Raw genomic sequence first — 19,685 nt, 5'->3', positions numbered from 1 at the left:
TCTACCCTCCAGACATCATTCCAAAACATTGCTGCCTGTATCTGTAGGACTGCAGATGCTGGAATCTGGATGAAAAAACAAGATACTGGAGAACTCAGCCGGCCAGGCAGCATCCATGGAGGAAAGCAAATGGTCAACATTTCAGGTCAGGACCCTTCTTCAGGACTGAAGATAGGAAAAGGGGAAGCCCAATATACTGGGGGGAAGGGGGGCAACAGAGCAGTGATAGGTGGACTAAAGAGGGGAGGCAGGGTGGGCACAAGGTGGTGATAGGTGGATGCCGGTGAGAGACAGTGATGGGCAGGTGCGGGGGAGGAGGGGAGAGCAGATCCACCGGGGGATGGGTCAAAGGTAAGGAGGCAGGTGCCCCATGGGGGGAGGGGAGTATCCTAACTCACACCAGGCCCAGTTCACCCATCACCACTGTGCTCCCTGACCCATGTAATCAACATTAGGTTTAAAATTCTCAACCTCGAACCCTTCCCCCCCCCCAGCTCCACAACCTCCAAAAACTTCTCCAACCCCAGCCTCCTGCTTATCTCATTTCTCACTGCTCCACAACTGTCACCAGTCCCTTCAGCCGCCGGGACCCCCAGTTCTGGAATTTAATGCATAACCCTCTATAATCGTTCTCCCACCGCCCTATCCCCTTTAAGAGGTGTCTTAGAACCCGAACCTCCAACAGCACGTTCAGGACAAGGAAGAAAGTATTGCTTCCAACATTCAGGTCAAAGGCATGCGCATGCACACTGAAACGTGCTATTTCCAGAAGCGGCCAAGTTTGTGTTTCAATCCACATCACATCTGATTCTGTGATAAATTAAAATGGTGTTAGATAATATTTCTTGTGATGACACTTGGGACTTTCTTTTTAACCTGAAAAGTTTGCTGCACTGAATGCCTCGCCCTTGTCCCACCGAGCCTCAGTGCTGGCGAGCCGGGAGCCGTCTTAGTTTGAACGCCAAGTATCCGCACGGACCTAAAGTTCAGCAAAATTGCGTTCTTTTTCTATATACGCCATCCCCTTTTCTTCCAAAAGCAACCAGTAGAAAATGATTGCCAAGTTTCAAAGCAAGCTTGCGTCCGAGTGCAATGATGCTCTAGAGAGCCGGATTAAGTTCTTTCACACGGTCCAAAACTTGTTAAAAGTGTTCAAATCACCCTCCCTGCTGTCTCCCGGCCGTTCCTGCGTCCCGAGGAGCTTCGGGACTTTCCAAGGCACGGTTCCCAATTTTGATAGTGGGATTCGGAGCTTTCTCTCCATTTCACAAGAATTCCCCTTCCGAAGGAGTTTAAATCGATGGAGGAAATGAGCGAGACCTTGCCGCTTCTGAAGGAATTATCGCCCCAGCGACCCTGTCCTACCGCCGGGTGAGTGGCGATGGGGGCGTCACGGGGCTTGCTTGCTTGCTTGCTTTCTCTCTTTCTCTCTCTCTTTCTTTCTCTCTGTCTCTTTCTCTCTCCTGTTTTTAATCTGTCGTTCAACAGGGTGGCACCTTCCTTTATCAATTAAGAATTGAAGTACGGCTCAAAAAAAAGTTTGGGCTAGCATCGAGTCTTTAGCGAATCGCAGAAAAACAAATAGGACGCAGGGTTACCCGGATACTACGTTCCCAGAGGCAGTCACCACAACTCGCTCGTTGATTAAATAATGCAGAATTGGTCAGTTGAGAAGGATAAGAATGTGTGACGAATGCGACAGTGACTGAAACATATTTGGGGATCCAAAAGGTAGCACTGGAATAGCATCAATCCTCTTACCCAAGAGGTACAAGGCTCTCAGGAGCAGGGACAACAGAGCGTATGATCACAGTACTGTGGCCAGGAGGTTAGTTGCGATCAAGTTAGAGTCTCTCTGGCTGTAAGCACCAATCACAAAGGCTGTGTTGCCTAACCAGTGCCAGGGTTAAGAACGTATCATTGGGGCTGGACAGTGGGAGGGAAAGTCCTGGTTACCTTGATCCCTGTGGAAACCAACGATGTTGGTACAGCTGCAAATGAGGTTCTGGTGAAGGAGCATGAGTAGTTAGAGTCCAAAATCACAAGCAAAGGTGTCTCAAGTAATAATCTCTGGATGACAATTGGTATAGGGGCAAAAATAATTAAAGAGTGGCTCGAAGATTGGTATGGGGTACCTGATATCAATGCCGGGTAGAGAGGAATATTGGGGCAGGTATAAATGAATCAGACTGGGATGAGTTTCCTAGCAAATGGAAAATCTAAATCTGTAGACAAGGCACTAAATTAAATAGAGGAGGGTTCTACCGAGGCGAAATTTAAGAGGAAGGAGAAGACAATGGTGTTGAAGAGTAAACTGGGTGATGATATCTAGAACTCCGTAAGGAAGTGATACTATTGGTAAACTGAGTAGGTCTGCAGAGAGCAGCTTGCAATGAGTCGCCACGATCCAGCGTCATCTTGCGGGGGGAAGAAACTACACAGAAATGCATCCAATTAGACTCAGTGGAGGAAAATGGTAAAAATTGAAGGCTGTTGATCTGAATGGGCACTGCATTTGTGACAAGATGGATGATCTAGTGGTGCAAATAGAATTAAATGGGGACACTCTCATTAGCCATTACAGGACCCTGGTCAGAGCCTACTTGGAGTATTGTGCTCATTTCTGGTCACCTCACTACAGGAAGGATGTGGAAGCCATCGAAAGGTTGCGGAGGAGATTTAAAAGGATGCTGCCTAGATTGTGGAGCATGCCTTATGAAAGCAGGTTGAGGGAGCTCAGCCCTTTCTCCTTGGAGCGACGGAGGATGAGGGGGGACCTGATAGAGGTATATAAGATGATGAGAGGCATTGATCAGGTAGATAGTCAGAGGCTTTTTCCTAGGATTGAAATGGTTGCCACAAGAGGACATAGGTTTAAGGTGCTGGGGAGTAGGTATAGGGGAGATGTCAGGGGTAAGTTTTTTTTTACTCAAAGTGGTGAGTGCGTGGAATGGGCTACCGGCAATGGTGGTGGAGGCGGATATGATAGGGTCTTTTAAGAGACTTTTGGATAGGTACATGGAGCTGAGAAAAATAGAGGGCTATAAGGTCTCTAAGGTAGGGACATGTTCAGCACAGCTTTGTGGGCCGAAGGGCCTAAGTTGTGCTGTAGGTTTTCTATGTCCTCTATGTTCTACAGGAACATGGGTGCAAAGTTACTGAGGTTGGGAATTAAATATTGCAGCAGCCAGTACTGCAGCCATACTGTTGCAGTGACTCAGGTTCAATCGTAACCTTAGGTGCTGTTTGTGTAGAGTTTACAGATTCTCCCTGTGAGCACAGGATTTTCTCGCACATCACAAAGCCATGCTGCTAGCTTAAATGGTTAATGTTTATTGCTGCTGCTGTAGGTGAGTAGCAGGAGAATTGGGGGCAGTTACATAAGAACATAAGAAATAGGAGCAGGAGTAGGCCATCTGGCCCGTCGAGCCTGCTCCGCCATTCAATAAGATCATGGCTGATCTGGCCGTGGACTCAGATCCACCAACCTGCCTTTTCCCCATTACCCTTAATTCCCCTACTATGCAAAAATCTATCTAATTGTGTCTTAAATATATTTAATGAGGTAGCCTCTACTGCTTCCCTGGGCAGGGAATCGCACAGATTCACTACTCTCTGGGAAAAGCAGTTTCTCCTCATCTCCGTCCTAAATCTATGCCCCCAAATCTTGAGGCTATGTCCTCTAGTTCTAGTCTCACCTACCAGTGGAAGCAACCTTCCTGCCTCTATCTTATCGATCCCTTTCATAATTTTATATGTTTCTGTAAGATCCCATCTCATTCTTCTGAATTCCAGTGAGTATAGTCCCAGGTGACTTAATCTCTCTTCATAGGCTGACCCCCTCATCTCCGGAACCAACCTGGTGAACCTCCTCTGCATCACTTCCAAAGCTAGTATATACTTCCTCAAGTAGGGGGATCAGAACATTACACAGTACTCCAGGTGCAGCCTCACCAGTACCCTGTACGTTTGAAGCATAACCTTCCTGCTCTTAAATTCAGTCCCTCCAGCAGTGAAGGCCAACATTCCATTTGCCTTCTTGATAACCTGTTGCACCTGCAAACCAACCTTTTGCGATTCATGCACAAGAACTCCCAAGTCACTCTGGAAAAAAAGTATGCTGCAATCTTTCACTATTTAAATAATAATCTGATTTTCTATTTTTCCTTCCAAAGTGGATGACCTCACATTTACCAACATTATACTCCATCTGTCAGACCCTTGCCACTCACCTAACCTATCTATGTCTCTCTGCAGACTCTCCGCATCCTCTGCACAATTTGCTTTTCCACTCAGTTTAGTGTCATCAGCAAACTTAGATACGCTACACCCGGTCCCCTCTTCCAATGGTGAGTTGATGTGCATGTGTGAGAGGGAAATAAATGGGAGATGGGATTGCCCTGAGGGCTGGCGTGGACCCAATGGGCCACATGGCCTCATTCTATGCCATAGGAAAGAGATAAGCAAAATGGAAAAGGAGCATCCTGATTATAAAGGATGCAGTAAAAGTAGTAGAGAGGAAGGATTATAGCTCTGAAACTAAAGTAGTCATATTAGTTTGGGTGGAACTATGACACAGCACATGGTAGAAAACATTGGTGGGAATTTTATAAAGGCCCCCAAACAGTAGTAGTGATACAGAACAGCGAAAGTTAGAGGCACTTAGAATCGCAGAGTTATACAGCATGGAAGCAGGCCCTTTGGCCCAACTCATCCATGCTGGCCAACTTGCCTCCTGAGTTAGTCCCATTTGCCTGCATTTGGCCTGTGTCTTCTAAACCTTTCCTATCCGTGTACCTGTCCAAATATCTTTTAAACATTTTAATTGTACTCACCTCTACCTTCTTCTCTGGCAGCTTGTTCCACTTACCCACCACACCCTGTGTGGAAAAAGTTGTGAGAAGAGTAATCAGGGGAGAACATGCATATAGACTGGATAAACCAAAATAGTGTGTGGAGGACAAACATGGACATGAAAAGGTTTTCTGGAATATTGAGGAACCAGTGAGGGTACAGGCTATTTTCAATCTAGTATATTGCCATGAGAAAGGGTTTATTAATAATCTGATAGTTAAGAGGTCCTTGGGGAAAAATGATCATAGTATGATAGAATTTTATATAAAGATTGAAAGAGATTTAGTTCAATCTGAAACCAGGGTCTTAAATTTAAACAAAGCAAACAACAAAGGTATGAGGCACAAGTAGGAGAACCAGAATCAGATTTATTATCACTGACATATGACATGAAATTTGTTATTTTGCGGTACTTTGGCTATGGTAGATTGGGTAACAACATCAGAAGGTCTAACAGTAAAGAAGCAATGGATTATGCAAAGAATTAATACTTAATTTACACAAGTCTGGGAGAAAACATTTCACTTTGTCTCTTTCTTAAATAGGCAACCTCTTATTTTTAACCAGTAACCCGCTAGCTCTGGATTCTTCCACAAGAAATGTTCTCACCACATCCACCCTTTTTAAGACATACTGGAGTCTTGAGTTTCATTCAAACTACATCCCATGCCTACAAGTCTCGCCTGCCCACCATTTCCTCACAAGACAAAGCTCCCATTCAGTCTGATCTGTAATGCCATAGGTCCAATTTAGAATGGAGATCAGGCTGTATAGCCTGAAGCAGGTAGGTGATTTTAAACACTTGGTGATAGGCCTGTGAAGAATGTATTCAGCAAAAGTGGAATGCATTTTCCCACAAGACAATAATGTACACTCAGTTGAAATATTTTGGGGAATGGATTCTTATTGCGAAATGCATGAAATTAACATTTAAAAAGATAGAACTGTCGTGGCCAATTGGCTTCTGTATATTGAAAACTTGCAACTGAAAACAATTATACCTTTTTCTCTTTTGGCTTGTAGGATTTCGTCAGATGTGCTGTATGGTAGCCTGCCACATGCAGACAATACGATGAAAAAGCTAGAACTTTGGCACTGTCATCCTAATCAGTTGTCCAGAAAACACAGTGATGTGGATAGACAGATGGCTCGTTGGAGACTCTATGTAGCTTCTGCTATCTGCTTCGTCTTTATAATTGCTGAAGTGATAGGTAAACAAGGAAATAACTTGTACCAATATAGCACCATCCATGTGTCCAGGATGTCCATAAGAGCTTTAGAGATAATTAAATATTTGAAGTGCAGTCATTGTGGTTATTGAAGAATTATAGTATACAGTGATAATTACCAGATAACTAGTTGGTTGAGAGATTAATGTTAGCCCAAACAGCAGGAGAATTCCCACTGCTCTTCTTTGAATCATGCTGCGTGTCCTTCCTCATCCAGCTGAGAGAGGCTTCCGTTTAATGGCTTTTCCAAGAAGCTGCATTGTGGAGTGTGGCACTCCGTCAGCGCAGTGCTGGCATCTTGTTACAGATTGTCCTGGTCTCTGGAGTGGGAAAAGAACCCGCAATCTTCTGACACAGGAGGTGATGGATTTCCTCCTTTACTGGAAACCTTGGTGCAGATAAATGGGTCCATTTTTGCAGTGATTCTGCCCCATTATGTTCATTTCACATTTTGTTGGAAACAGTTGTTGGATTTCTTCAAGTAGCATTCCCAAGATGACACACAAAATAAAATCCTCTGGCAGATGCAGTGTGGTATGCAACCCATAGGGACAGCCCAGATTTGAGTTTGTGTTTTGTCTCCTGGTCCGTACAACAACCAGTCTTGACAACATGGGAGGTTGACAGAATTTGGACAAGACTCCCATTCCTGCTCACAAGTGACTTGCTGGATTGATTCTGTGTAGACATCACGTGAGAGGACACTGCAAGTCCCCAATTTGGTCAATACCTCAGTGAAACTCTCTGCTTAGGTTCAAGCCCTGAGGAGAGGTTGCTTTGAAAACAGTTGGTGCTAGAACTGGATGCGAAAAAGGGGAGCAGTCTTAAGGAGTGAGGGATTTGATGGCTAGGCTCTACCATCCTACTAGCTTGGATCCAGGTCCAAGCCCCTAATGCTCCACAGAGGCCTCCTTGCTCTCCCTGCTTCCCCTACCCCTACCTCTAGCCCCAACACCACCCTCTACCCTTCTCCCTCCCCTCTAACATCCCTTCCCCCTCTCCATTATCCCACCTGAACCCTCTCTCCCATGCCCCTCCTCTGATCCCACACCTCACCCCAGCTTCAACCTTTGCCATATCTTCCCCATCCTCCCTGACACTGCACGATCAGTCCTCAGCAGAGGCCTCGCCTTTGTACCCCTGCACCCGTATCTCAATGAGCTCAGGCCCAACGTGATGTTGAGCTCTTCTTCCATCATCTCCACCTCCGAGCCTATTTCTTCAACAAGGAACCCTTACCCCCACTGGCGACCTGTTCTTCTGTCTCCCATATTTCCCCCTCCTCTTGGACACCCCCTGCCGGTTTTTCCCCCTCAGTTAACCTTTTCATTTCCAATTGCCAACGTGACATTGGCTGGCTTGACTTTTTTCCACTCCCCTCACCCAGTCCAACCATATCCCCTCCAAACGTGCAGGGCTTGCTGGCCACCAACTTGTACTCTGCCCTTAAGTTCACCTGGACTACCTCTGATGCTTCCCTTCCTTTTCTGGCTATCTCTGTCTCCATCTCAAGAGACAAACTAGTTGCTGATATACCAACTCACTCCCACACCTACCTCGACAACACCTCCTCCCATCCTGTCTCCCGTAGGGAAGCCATCCCTTTTTCTCACTTTCTTCGTCTCTGCTGCATCTTTCCACTCCAGGACTTCTGAAGTGTCCTTTTTCTGAAAACGGGCATCCTCTCTGTTGAAGTTGATGGAGCCTCCCGCGCATTCCCTCCGTTTCCCGCACATCTGCTCTCACCACCCCCCTTCCCCAGACAGAACAGAGATGATGACACAAGATATTCTGCAGATACTAGAATCTGAAGCAACACACACAAAATGCTGGAGGAACTCAGCATCTATGGAGGGAAATGAAAAGTCGACGTTTCTGGTTGAGACCCTTCATCAGGACTCATGAATAGAGAACAGAGATGGTGTTTCCTTGGTCTTCACCTCTCACCCCACCAATCTCCACATCCAGTATATCATCCTATGCCATTTCCCCCAGCTTCCATGGGATCCCACCACCTTACTGCCTTCTGCAGAGACCATTCTGTCCCTGACTCCTGGTCAAATCATCCCTTCCCACCCACCACTCCCCATGCTCTGACACTTTCCCCTGCAATCATAGGAGATTTAACACTTGTCCCTTCCCCTCCTCCCTCACCACAATTTCAAGGACCTAAATAGCCCTTCCGGGTGAGGCAGAGGTTCACGTGCGCCTCCTCCAACCTGGTCTAATGCATTCAGTGATCACGATGTGGTCTCCTCTACATCGGCAAGACCAAGCATGGACTAGGCAACTGTCTTGCAGACCACCCGTGCTCTGTCCGCAATAGCCATCCTGAACTTCCAGTTACGTGTAATTTTAACTCCCCTTCCCATCCTTACACTGATCTATCTGTCCTTTGCCTTCTTCACTGCCACAGTGAGGCCAAACGCAAAGTCACAATTCACTTGGGTAGCTTACAACCCAACGGTGTGAACATTGAATTTTCCAATATCAGGCCACCCACACCCCTTGTGTTCTTTTCCCAGTCCTACCAGTCCTCCCAGGTTCTAACTCCCTTCATTCACCTTTTCCATTAATCTCTCCCCCCTTCCCCACCCAGCTAATTCCACCCATTTACTAGCTCCTGTCCCACCCCTCCACTAGGCATGTATATACCGGCCAACTTCTTCCCCCCCCCCCCCCCCCCCCCCACCTAGTCCTTATGCAGGGTCTCGACCATCGCTTTTGCCTCCACAGATGTTACCTGACTGCAGAGTTCTTTCAGCAGTTTGCTTTTGGCGCCAGATTCCAGCACCTGAGGTCTCTTGTTTCTCTTCTACTAGGGTGGCTGAAATCAATGCAGGGAGGACGTGGTATTCAAATGTTATGAACCTTGCTAACCATTTGTTTTCTCATTCAGGGGGATACATGGCTCAGAGCCTGGCTGTCATGACCGATGCTGCTCACCTCTTGACAGATTTAGCCTCTAAGCTACTTAGTCTGTTTTCACTGTGGATTTCTTCTCGACCTGCAACTAAAACCATGAACTTTGGCTGGTACCGTTCAGGTGAGATTGGATCTGCCATTTATATCTAGATATACAGAGAGAATGTTATCATTGCTGACCGATTATCTAATCTTTATAAATTCAGCTGAGTAAACTTAATGCATTCAAATCTGGGTGTTTGTTATTTTTGGCCCTGTGGGGCAATTTAAACCAGATAGAAATGCTCAGTAATTGAAATCCAAATGCTGGAAATCAGAAATTCTGGAAGTACTCTGCAGGATAGTCCTCATTTGTGTCATCAAAACGCTCTTCACACAAGAATCAGTCCTTGTACTTTTATCATTTTACTGTACTGGATTCACTACTAATGCCATGGCCTCCTCTACACCGGGGAGACCAGTTGCAGATTGCAATATTTGGTTCGTGGAATACCTTCCGACTTGGGTCACCTGTCACTTTACCTCTAACAGAGTTCCCACTCTGGCCTTGGCCTCTTGTGCTGTTCCAGCGAAGCTTCACGTAAGCTTGAGGAACAGCACCTCATCTTCCAACTAGGCACTCCTGACCTTCCAGGCTTGACATGGAACTCAACAGTTTTCCATAGTTCAGATTTCCAGATTAATCCCTCTGATAATTTCAGACAATTATTCTGCATTTATGCCTCCTCTGGAATGACCTTCTTGTTCCCTTTTATGATCTTCTTTCATCTTGTAGTCTCACTCCTTTTAGTCTTCCCTGCATCTTGCCCTTTCATAGACTCCTCATCCACATCAATCATCCACACTGGCAATCACACTTCTCTGCATCTCGTTTCATCTCCTAACTGACAAAAGGCTATTGATCTGAAAGATTAACTTGTTTCTTTCTCCACAAATACTGCCTGACCTGCTGAATATTTCTAGCATTTTCTGCTTTGCTTCAGATTTCCAATATCTGCAATAATTTATCTTTGGTTTGAGAGAGAGCAAACATTCTGGGCATTCCATAATATTTAAGCACATGGAGGCAGGGGATGATGGAGGGAAAAATTGGGGTGAAGCCATGAAACGGCAGAGTGTAGCGGTGATTAAGTGGCAAAAATAAAACTCCTACATCAGGTGAAGAAAGAAAAGGTGGGTCCAGAGGAGTTTTTTAATTTAAAAAAAATGTTATTTTATTACAACGTGGTGACAGGCCCTTCCGGCCCAACGAGTCCGCGTCGCCCATTTTAAACCCATATTAACCTACCCGTACGTCTTTGGAATGTGGGAGGAAACCGGAGCACCTGGAGGAAACCCACGCAGACATGGGAGAATGTACAGACTCCTTACAGACAGTGATGGGAATTGAATCCTGATCGCTGGCGCTGTAATAGCGTCGCGCTAACTGCTACGCTACCGTGCCGCCCACAGTTGCCTGTGTTACTAACTGCTTGAATGCCTAGTAGGGAAAAGTTTGTGAATCTTAAATGAATTAAGGTCTTGGAGACTGGGGGGTTGAGATTGGTTTCAAGAGGTCGGGCAGAATAAAATCAAATTGTCTGGCTGTGCTACAGACCGCCGCCTTTTGTCAAATCTATGGTCACTTTTGAGTCCAATTCTGCTCCTATCATTATCTGTATTGATGGTGGGGGTATTGGGGTATAAAGTTTTCAGAATTTCCTTCTCTTGCATGTGTCTGGTGTACTTTGTTGTGATTGAGGGAGCACCTTCACTTGCTTACTTTGCCATGGATCCTATTGCTTTTTTTGTTGTAAACTCTGTATTTATGATTAAATAGACAAACTTGCAGTTGTATACAATATAAGCACTCCACTTTTCTCTTAGTGCCATGCCAGAAACACCAGGTATGCTTAAAAATATGAACATAGCGTAAGAAGAACTTAAAAAAACACTAGATTTAAGGAGAGTACCATGGGTGCCATTTGTCCTATCTTCCTTATATCTCACTGTAGCCTCCTGCTGGACTTGCAACCCATTTCCTTTTGTGCGATTTGGCATCCTGAAGACTATATTGACAATTCCTTTGTATTTGCTGATGTTAGTGGGTATCAAAGCTATGTTGTGTGTTTTCTTAAGCTGGTTTTGAAAGGATAGCCAGAAAATGACTATCTTTTGGGTGCTTCATTGTAGTGACAAGATTATACACTTTCATACACATATCTATTCTTCAGGCCAGCCAGTGCTGTGTTCCGTCTCTCATCAGTGATTGGATTGGAATTCTTGCAAGGCCTGGAGGTGGGGAAGGGAGGCAGATTTTTATCAGCTTGTTATACAGTGACTCCTGCTGGATTAGACCTGAAGTGTTCTATTGATTGGGTGCGAGCATCAGTGGATGTGGAGTAAATGTGGCAATGTGGAAGTTAGAGGTGCAGATCAACCTGGACCTGACTGAATAGTGGGCCATTGTCAAGGAACTGAATGCCCTCCTCCTGCTCCTTGCGGTCCTCTTCTGTTGTTTAAAGTTCAGTTCTCCAGGTTCATACCTGAGGAATGGATTCATGACTTGCATGTCATGAATGACTTGCCAGTTGGCCCAATTTATCTGTGACCGTGTATGCTCCACACAAACCTGCATCCTTCTTCATTTCCACATACTTATTTAGCTCCCCTCTAAATGCATCCATATTGTTCATCTCCACTACTCCCTTCTGGCAGTGGATTCCACATTCTAGCCACTGTCGGGGTTAGAGATTCTCCAGAATTCTCTATTGGATTTAGCAGTGACTATCTTGTTCATGGCCCCTGGTTTTATACTTTCCACAAGTAAGAACTTTTTTACATCCACCTTATCGAACTATTTCTATAAGTTTCTATCTGGTCTCTGCTCTGTTTTCTCTTTATAAAGAAACTGGAAGGAGAATAAATATCCTTTGGCATCATAAATCAAAGTATTCCTCGCATATTCTTTTTATTCTTCTGTCTTGTGAAAAATAACTCTTCTTTTTTTTTGGCTGATGCCCTAAAGAGATTCTAGGGGCCCTGTTTTCAGTGTTGTCCATCTGGGTGGTGACTGGGGTCCTGGTGTACCTGGCAGCCGAGCGACTCATTTCCGAGGAGTATGAAATTGATGGGGCAGTAATGCTGATCACGTCGGGCTGTGCTGTTGGCATTAACATTGTGTGAGTATCCTCTTGTCAGTAGAATTTTGCAATTGCTTTTTAAAATGTTTTTTTTTCTGTTCCTGTCACAAGGGGTGATGGATCCAGGTAGAGGTGCAGTTTCAGATGACTTTGAAGACTTGACCATAAGCGAGCCCTACTATCTTTTCGTAGCTATTTCAATGTGTTTTTATTTCTTAAACCTGGTGTTGTAAAGTTTACTACTCCCCCAATCCTGATTTCTTCCTCTGCCTGCTTCTCCACACTTTCACAGGATGGCCATCGTCCTTCACCAGTCTGGTCACAACCACAGCCATGGCAGTACAAGAGAGGTCAGATCACATGACATAGAATCCACCCCCCAGCGGTCAAAGTTCAGTGCCCAGGTAAACCCCAGCGTACGAGCTGCCTTCATCCATGTGGTTGGAGACCTGTTGCAGAGTTTTGGCGTGCTGATTGCTGCTTATGTCATCTATTTTGAGGTATGTGGCAATGCTTCAGGTACATCACCCTTAATAACTGGTAGTTTTAGAAAGGAGAAAGTGGGTTTGGAAAAAGTTTGCACAAGACAGCTTGGATGGATCTCTGGAGGTTTTGCAGTATGATCACTTGTATACAGCTACCCTGCCCAATCAAACACACTTCTTTCCCATTCTCCAGTGTATTTTTACACAATAAATGAGTGTTCAAAAATAACAGAGAGGAAAGAAAACCTTTTTAATGGTTGCGATGATTTTACTCCCAGTTAGCTACAGCAATTGTCCAGGAGAACAATGTTAAATTGCAGTGACTCTGGGACTCTCCATGGAGAGCTGGCTATAGTAGTCTAGTAAAATGTTCCAAGACACTCAGGGGATTATACATTAAATAAAATTTAACATTGAGGCACAAAAGGCAATAGTAGGAATTGTGAACAAATTTTAGTCAAAGGCATGTTTTAAGGATCACTTTGTAGGAAGAATGAGAGGCAGATAATTTCAGGGAGGTCATTAAAAAGCCAACACAGCCACAGGTGTTGTCACTAATAGAGGGGCAAAGTAGTGATAGAGTCGCAGAGAGATACAGCATGGAAACAGGCCCTTTGGCCCATTGAGCCTGTGCTGACCATTAACCACCCATTGACATTAATTCTACATTACCACCATTTTGTATTAGAATTTTAAAACTTTATTTATACAGCACGGTAACAGGCCCTTCCGGCATGAGAAGCCCGCACCACCCAATTACACCCATATTAGCCTACTAACCTGTACATCTTTGGAATGTGGGAGGAAACCGGAGCACCCGGGGGAAACCCACACAGTCACGGGGAGAACGTACAATCCCTACAGACAGCGGCAGAATTCAACCCCGATCGCTGGCGCTGTAATAGTGTTATGCTACCATGCTGCCCCGCATGATCAACAACTCCTCCCATGGTCTATGTTCTAGGGAGACCGTGAGAGGTCTTACATTCCAGGGGCAATTTTGCAGAGGCCAATTAACTGACCAACCTGCAGGTCCTTGGGTTGTGGGAGGAAACCTAAGCACCCTGAGGAAACCCATGTGGTCACAAGGACAACATGCAAGCTCCACACAGACAGCTTCTGAGGTCAGGATTGAACCTGGGTCATTGGAGCTATGAGGCAGCAGCTCTTCTAGCTGCACCACTGTGCTGCCCTAGATTTTGGGATGTACTGCGTTAATCTAGGACCTTGATCACTAAATATTGAGATCTTTGTTCCCTGTGTCAAAGCCCAACTCTCTACCTGGAGTGATAACATTCTTGGGATTGGTTTGGCACCAGGGCCAAAAGATTAAAGGCACCTCAACATACAATGAGTCATTTTCCATTCTAATCATCTAATGCATCAGGTGGTTACATTGCATTTATGTAATTTTCTTTTAATTTGTGTTTAGCCTGAATATAAATCTATAGATCCAATCTGTACCTTCCTCTTCTCCATACTGGTTCTTGGGACTACCTTCTTCATCCTGAGAGATGTACTTCGTGTGCTGATGGAAGGCAAGTCTGGAGTTTTAACACTAAGAATTTCTCGATAGCAAATAAAATGAAGGTGCAAATAAACCATGAAGGACGTAGAAACTTGGAGAAATGAGTAACAACAATTTGGAGGGGCAGCATTAAAGTTTGGGGGGGGAAGCAAAGGAAGTGGTAGGTAGACTTATGATTTTAAGGTATTGGCAGTATGTTTAAAATTAGTAATTGTGGACATTGATGTGATTAATTTGAGTAGAAACAGTTGCGTTAGAGAAGCAAATAGCTCTGTTGGTTTGAAGGACAATCAGTCAGTCTAGCAGAGGATATAGTGAGAATGATAAGGAAACAGGCCCTTGGGATACCAAGATTTATACATATAGCTCGAGGAACCACATTAACATTGATTTGGATAAATTGAGTGGAGGGACTTAGGAGGTGACGAGGAGAGGCTGGAGACCAAGGATTCTCTTTTGAGATGAAGTTTTGATTTCCATGGACCAATAAGGTGGGAGCAGGTTGACAGCACATTCTGAGTCTTAATAAGATTTGAGCTGTACACAGTGTTGAAATTTGCCAAGGAGAGTTTTGGAACAAAAGAAGCAAGGAAGCTGCAGAACGTAGGAAATGCGGGAGTTTCAGTTGCGATCAGAGGAGGCCCTGGAAATAAAGCATTTCCCAGGCCAGGACAGTCTTGTGTAGTATTCCTACCAAAGCTAAACTCTTTATTTCAATCCAGGTACTCCGATAGGAATGGATTTTAACCATGTGAAAGAGACTCTCCTGTTAATAGATGGAGTGAAAGCCATGCACAACCTCCGTATCTGGGCACTGACCATGAACCAGCTAGTGCTATCGGTTCACATCGCCACCAGTAAGTAGCAGGGTAGAGATTATTGTTTGTGAGGTTGTGATTTGGTCTTATTTCAATTGCTTTAAGTCTCACTGCCAGAATCGAAGGGTACAATCCAATATGATGCTTCCAATGCGGTACCAAGGGAGTGCTGAGCATCAGGTGCAGCCTTTTTGGCATAAGACATTAAACAGTCATCATGTTTGTCCCCATCAATGGATGTAAAAGAACCCATGGCATTATCAGAAAGTGAGCAGGGAAGTTCTTCCTGGTGTCACAGCCAGTATGTACTCCCTGAGTAACATCACTGCTGTTCATGTTAACTTGCTGTGCACAAATAGTAAACTATTTCACTTAGAAGTTACTTCATTGGCTATAAAGAGGCTTGAAAGGTCCTGAAATTGTAAAAGATATATAGAGGTATTAAAAATATCAAGGGTGCAGAAGGTCGCATGTTTACAAAACATATACTTTTCTTTTACCTCATTAACTCAGGGAAAGAACCCAAGGAGGAGAGCTTGAAACTCATCCTGCTCTTCTCCTGATCAATCTGTATTATGAATGTAGAAAACTGCAGACACTGGAAATCCCTCCATAGCCTGACCTGCTGAGTTCCTCCAGCACTTTTTGTGTATTGCTCCAGATTCCAGCATCTGCAGAATTTTTTGTGTGCAGACACTAGAAATCTGAAATAAAAACAGAAAATGTTGGAAATACTCAGCAGGTCAGGCAGCATCTGTGGAAAGAGAAACAGTTAACGTTTCATGTCAAAGATCCTTCATCAGAACCAAGAAAGAGAGAAAATGAGTTAGTCTAGGTAGCAGGGCAGTGGGAGGAACAAAGGGGATTTCTGTGATAGGGTGAAATGATGTGGTGTTAAGGTGTAGTTAAGCTCCTTTGTCTGTGTATTGTGTTGCTAATATTGTAAAGCCCAGGTAATGCTGTGTAGTCCGGCCTATATCAAAATAAAAGAAGGAAGAGGGGCAAAAATGGCAAGTCCTGATACAAACAGAAAGAAAGAGCAAGTTGTCTAAAGTTCAAGAATTCAGTTTGGCTCCTGAGGCTGTAATGTGCCCAGATGAAGGAGGAGATGTTGTTCCTCTAGTTTGCTTTGTAACAATGCAGGAGGCCACAGACTACACTAAGGGGCAATTTACAGCAGTTAATTAACCTACCAGCAGTCATTGGGACGTGGCAGGAAACCAGAGAGCCCTGCTGAAACCTGCAGTCACAGGAAGAATGTGCAAACGCCCAAGGTCAGGATCGAATCTGGGTTCCTGGAGCTGTGAGACAGCAGCACTGACTGCTATACCACTCTGCTGGTTCTTGAGTGTCAGACAAAAAAGCTTTCTTTCCCACCTCTGAAACTTTTGCAACTAATGAATAAATGATCAAAGAATCAGAAGGACGTTTTATTGCCCAATCATTTATTTCTCCTGAGTTGCTTTTGGTACAGGGCTATAATGAGACCTCTCTTGGTCTTGTAAGTAGTTTATTGGTGTCCATTCACACAGATAGGTATATTAGCACGGTATTACTAATTAAATTAATCCTTGAGAACAAGTAGATTGCTCTGTCATTGTGGAACTTGGAAGATTTAATGTGATCTCATTGACATGTCGATTCTATAAGGTTTGAGGGGATAGCTAAATGTTGAATACACAAGACCTCTCAGTTCTGATGCAGGGTTTTGACCTGAAACATCGACAATTCCACTCCATTTTTTACATAATGGCCTGCAGTAATGAATCTTTGATTCCTTAAGACTCGTGTATATTCCTGGAAGTCAAAGGTCCTACCCTTGCTTCCGCACTGCTGGAATAATGAGATCAGAAACCTAGACAAGCCATTGTTTCTTCCCTATTAGGCAGGAAGAAAAAGTGCACCATGATTTTATTTTCCCCCAACTTTTAAAAAATTCCTTTCAGTTTATGAGAATTATTACAAATTTGTTTATGAGAATTATTACAAATTTGGATCTGCTCAGATTGTGAATGATTTTTATACCACCTAGCACCAGATGATGGGGCTATTGTGCACCTAAAGCAAGACTTACCAATAATAAAAATATTAAATGCTGGAAATATTCACCAGGTCAGGCAGCATCTAAGGCAAGATAGGGTTAATGTTTCAGGTCACTAACCTTTCTTCAGAAGTGCGGAAAGTTAGAAACGAAATGAGTTTTATACTCGAGAACGGAGGTGGGGGATGAGAGTCCCTGAAGGACGGTGGTTAGGTGGAGGCTAGGTGAGACTGAATGACACAAGTGGCATTGGATCAAGCTGAAGGAGGGTTGTAAAGGAAGGTTATAATTAGGAGGAGATGAATGAAATCTGAATTACCATGCGAGATCATAAGGAAAAAGGAGGATTAGCCAGTCAAGTCCTTCAATTCACAAGATCATGACTGATCATTTACCTCAAGCACCAGCTTATTTCCTGCCCTGTCCCCATATAATGTGTCATCAGAAGATGAGATACTGTTCCTCAAGCTTGTGTTGAATTCAACAATTTCAGATAATTAGCCATTTAAGACTTGTACCTCACATTCCCAGCATTCATGTTGGAGTGATATTGAATACTTTAAGAGTTTGAAGCTAGGCTCCTAGTGCTTGAGTAGAATTGGAAGGTGCCAGCTGTAATTTTGGCCTTCCTGAGAGGGAGACCGTGCCATAAAGCTCCCTTTACAGGAAAGAGATTTGAAAATCCTGGCTGCCTGCTGGAGACATGGTGAGAGTAGAGTGAGGAGGGGCAAGTGTGAGGGACGGGGATGAGGATGGGTTGGAGAGGCAAGGGAGTAACAAAATATAATCCTGAGCAGAGCGATGCAATCAGATCCCAATAAGGTGACTGAAGCTGCAGTTTTGCTCAGCAGATTAGCTTACACTGATGGCTTGCCTCCAACACAAAGATGAGGGTTGATATATGAACAGGATTTTAACTCTTTGAGCTAGCAGCATAATTCAGTTAAATAATGATGGACCTTATTGTAATATCTACTTGCCTTGCTTTTATAATCCTCAGTAACCTTGCTTGCAAAATATCTATCCACTTAAAGTTTTGAAAATGTTTTAAAAGTTAAAAGTGATACCCAACCTTAACTGCTTTGGGGGGAAGTTCCAGATTTCAATGTCCTGTGATGAGATCCTCTCTGAATAGTCTATCTCTAATTTTAACATTGTACCCACTTGCTCTGAACTCCACTCTATCTGGTTTCAATTATCTAATCATTAACTAGATCATCTATATTGGCCCTAAAATCATTCCTAATCCTGCATTTAGAACACCCCCTAATCTTCTATATCCAAGGGAACATAAATCTAATCTATGCAATTTATCCTGTATTCTAACCTGTATATCATTCTGCTGAAACTGTGCTGTACCCTCTCCACAGTCAATATAATCTTCCTGAGACATACTGCCCAGAAATGAACGGAGTCCTCTGGAAGTAAATACAGAAAATACTCAGCAGATCAGACAGTAACTGTGGAGGGTTTGTGTTGCACTCTGATAATACACTGAATATTTCTGGCAGTCTGGTTTGTATTTCAGGTTTTCAGCCTCTGCAGATCTTTATTTTTTAACTTTCTCTTCCAAACCTCACCTGAGATCAAGCTCCTCATTTCTTTAACCCTTTTTTTAACATGCCCACCAATTTTTATGTGATCTAACAGTTGTGTTTCTTACAGACGAAGAGGCAAATGCTCAGGTTATATTGGCTGAAGTTAACCAAGTGCTCCAGAGCAAGTTTGACTTCTACTCCATCACTATTCAAATAGAGAGTTACTCTGACGTTATGATCAAATGCAGGGAATGCCAGGAGCCTAGAGACTAGCTGCACAGGTGCTTGGAATTTCTCTAGTATGTCTGATAGAGACATCTACTCTGACCACAGATAATCACATGTGAAAAAGTTGTATGGGAGCAAGATGATATGTAAGGTGATTTGACTTTGCACATCACCCAGTTGCAGATGTCTTTTTTGCATGTTGGAAGCTCAAGAGTCAGGCTCTTGTAATCAAAGAGCAGCTATAAACGAGACTTCAAAATTATACGAGCAATAATGTTAATATTTGGTTAGGGGGCACTAGAAGGGATTATCCCTGGTTATGCTGGTGTCCTTTGGGGAAAGAGAATTGAGCTACACTTCATGGATATACCATGTTTTACGAATTACTCTTCTGGCATCTTTTGTGTCAAAATGACTAAATTAAAGGAAGATTAACACTGCCACTTTTTAAAAATTATTGTTATCATTCACTGTTAGATCCAAGTTGTTCATATTCATACAAAAGTTCTTAATGTAAGTTTTTGCTTAATGAAAATAAACACCATTTTCAAAATATTGTCATCCCTTTTGAAAGAGCAATCCATTTCTTTCCCCACTGATATCTTGAGTTCTATAAGTCTGATTGACCATTTAAGGAAATTGACAAAAGAACCAGAGAAAAATATTTTGGGTAGTGACTTGTAATCTGAAATGTGCAGCACTGGTGGTGGAAGCAGATTCAATAATAACTGAAGAACTGCAAGGGTTTGAGATGAATTGGATAGCTCTTTCAGAGAGCAGACTGTGCTTGATGGGCAAAGTGGCCTCCTGAGCTGAGTTATTTTGTGGTTTTAGTTAGGGTTACTTGTCACCTGACTACAAGGTTGATAGAGCAGCTGAGCACACAATCTGGGCTGATGCTGCATCCCTGTGACACT

At 43.8% G+C, this 19,685-nt stretch overlaps 1 protein-coding gene across 1 annotated transcript; it reads left to right on the top strand.

Annotated features, from left to right (window-relative positions):
* The first annotated feature begins 262 nt into the window (after window positions 1-262).
* On the top strand, window positions 263-19,188 carry LOC127581602 (zinc transporter 2-like). Its single transcript, XM_052036100.1, has 8 exons — window positions 263-1,371; window positions 5,878-6,065; window positions 8,983-9,129; window positions 12,016-12,169; window positions 12,423-12,630; window positions 14,048-14,153; window positions 14,866-15,000; window positions 18,668-19,188. The coding sequence occupies exons 1-8, from the start codon at window positions 1,301-1,303 to the stop codon at window positions 18,811-18,813; spliced, it is 1,155 nt and encodes a 384-aa protein (XP_051892060.1). The 5' UTR covers window positions 263-1,300; the 3' UTR covers window positions 18,814-19,188.
* Window positions 19,189-19,685: the final 497 nt, after the last annotated feature.

This window comes from Pristis pectinata, chromosome 22 (assembly GCF_009764475.1).
Source record: "Pristis pectinata isolate sPriPec2 chromosome 22, sPriPec2.1.pri, whole genome shotgun sequence".
NCBI lineage: Eukaryota > Metazoa > Chordata > Chondrichthyes > Rhinopristiformes > Pristidae > Pristis > Pristis pectinata.
This window is presented reverse-complemented; position numbering and strand designations above follow the sequence as displayed.

Coding starts and splice junctions, on each gene's coding strand:
- LOC127581602 (XM_052036100.1), top strand. CDS start 1,301: ATGGAGGAAATGAGCGAGACCTTGCCGCTTCTGAAGGAATTATCGCCC. Junction 12,170..12,422: donor GCTGTTGGCATTAACATTGT/GTGAGTATCCTC, acceptor ACACTTTCACAG/GATGGCCATCGTCCTTCACC. Junction 15,001..18,667: donor ATCGGTTCACATCGCCACCA/GTAAGTAGCAGG, acceptor TGTTTCTTACAG/ACGAAGAGGCAAATGCTCAG.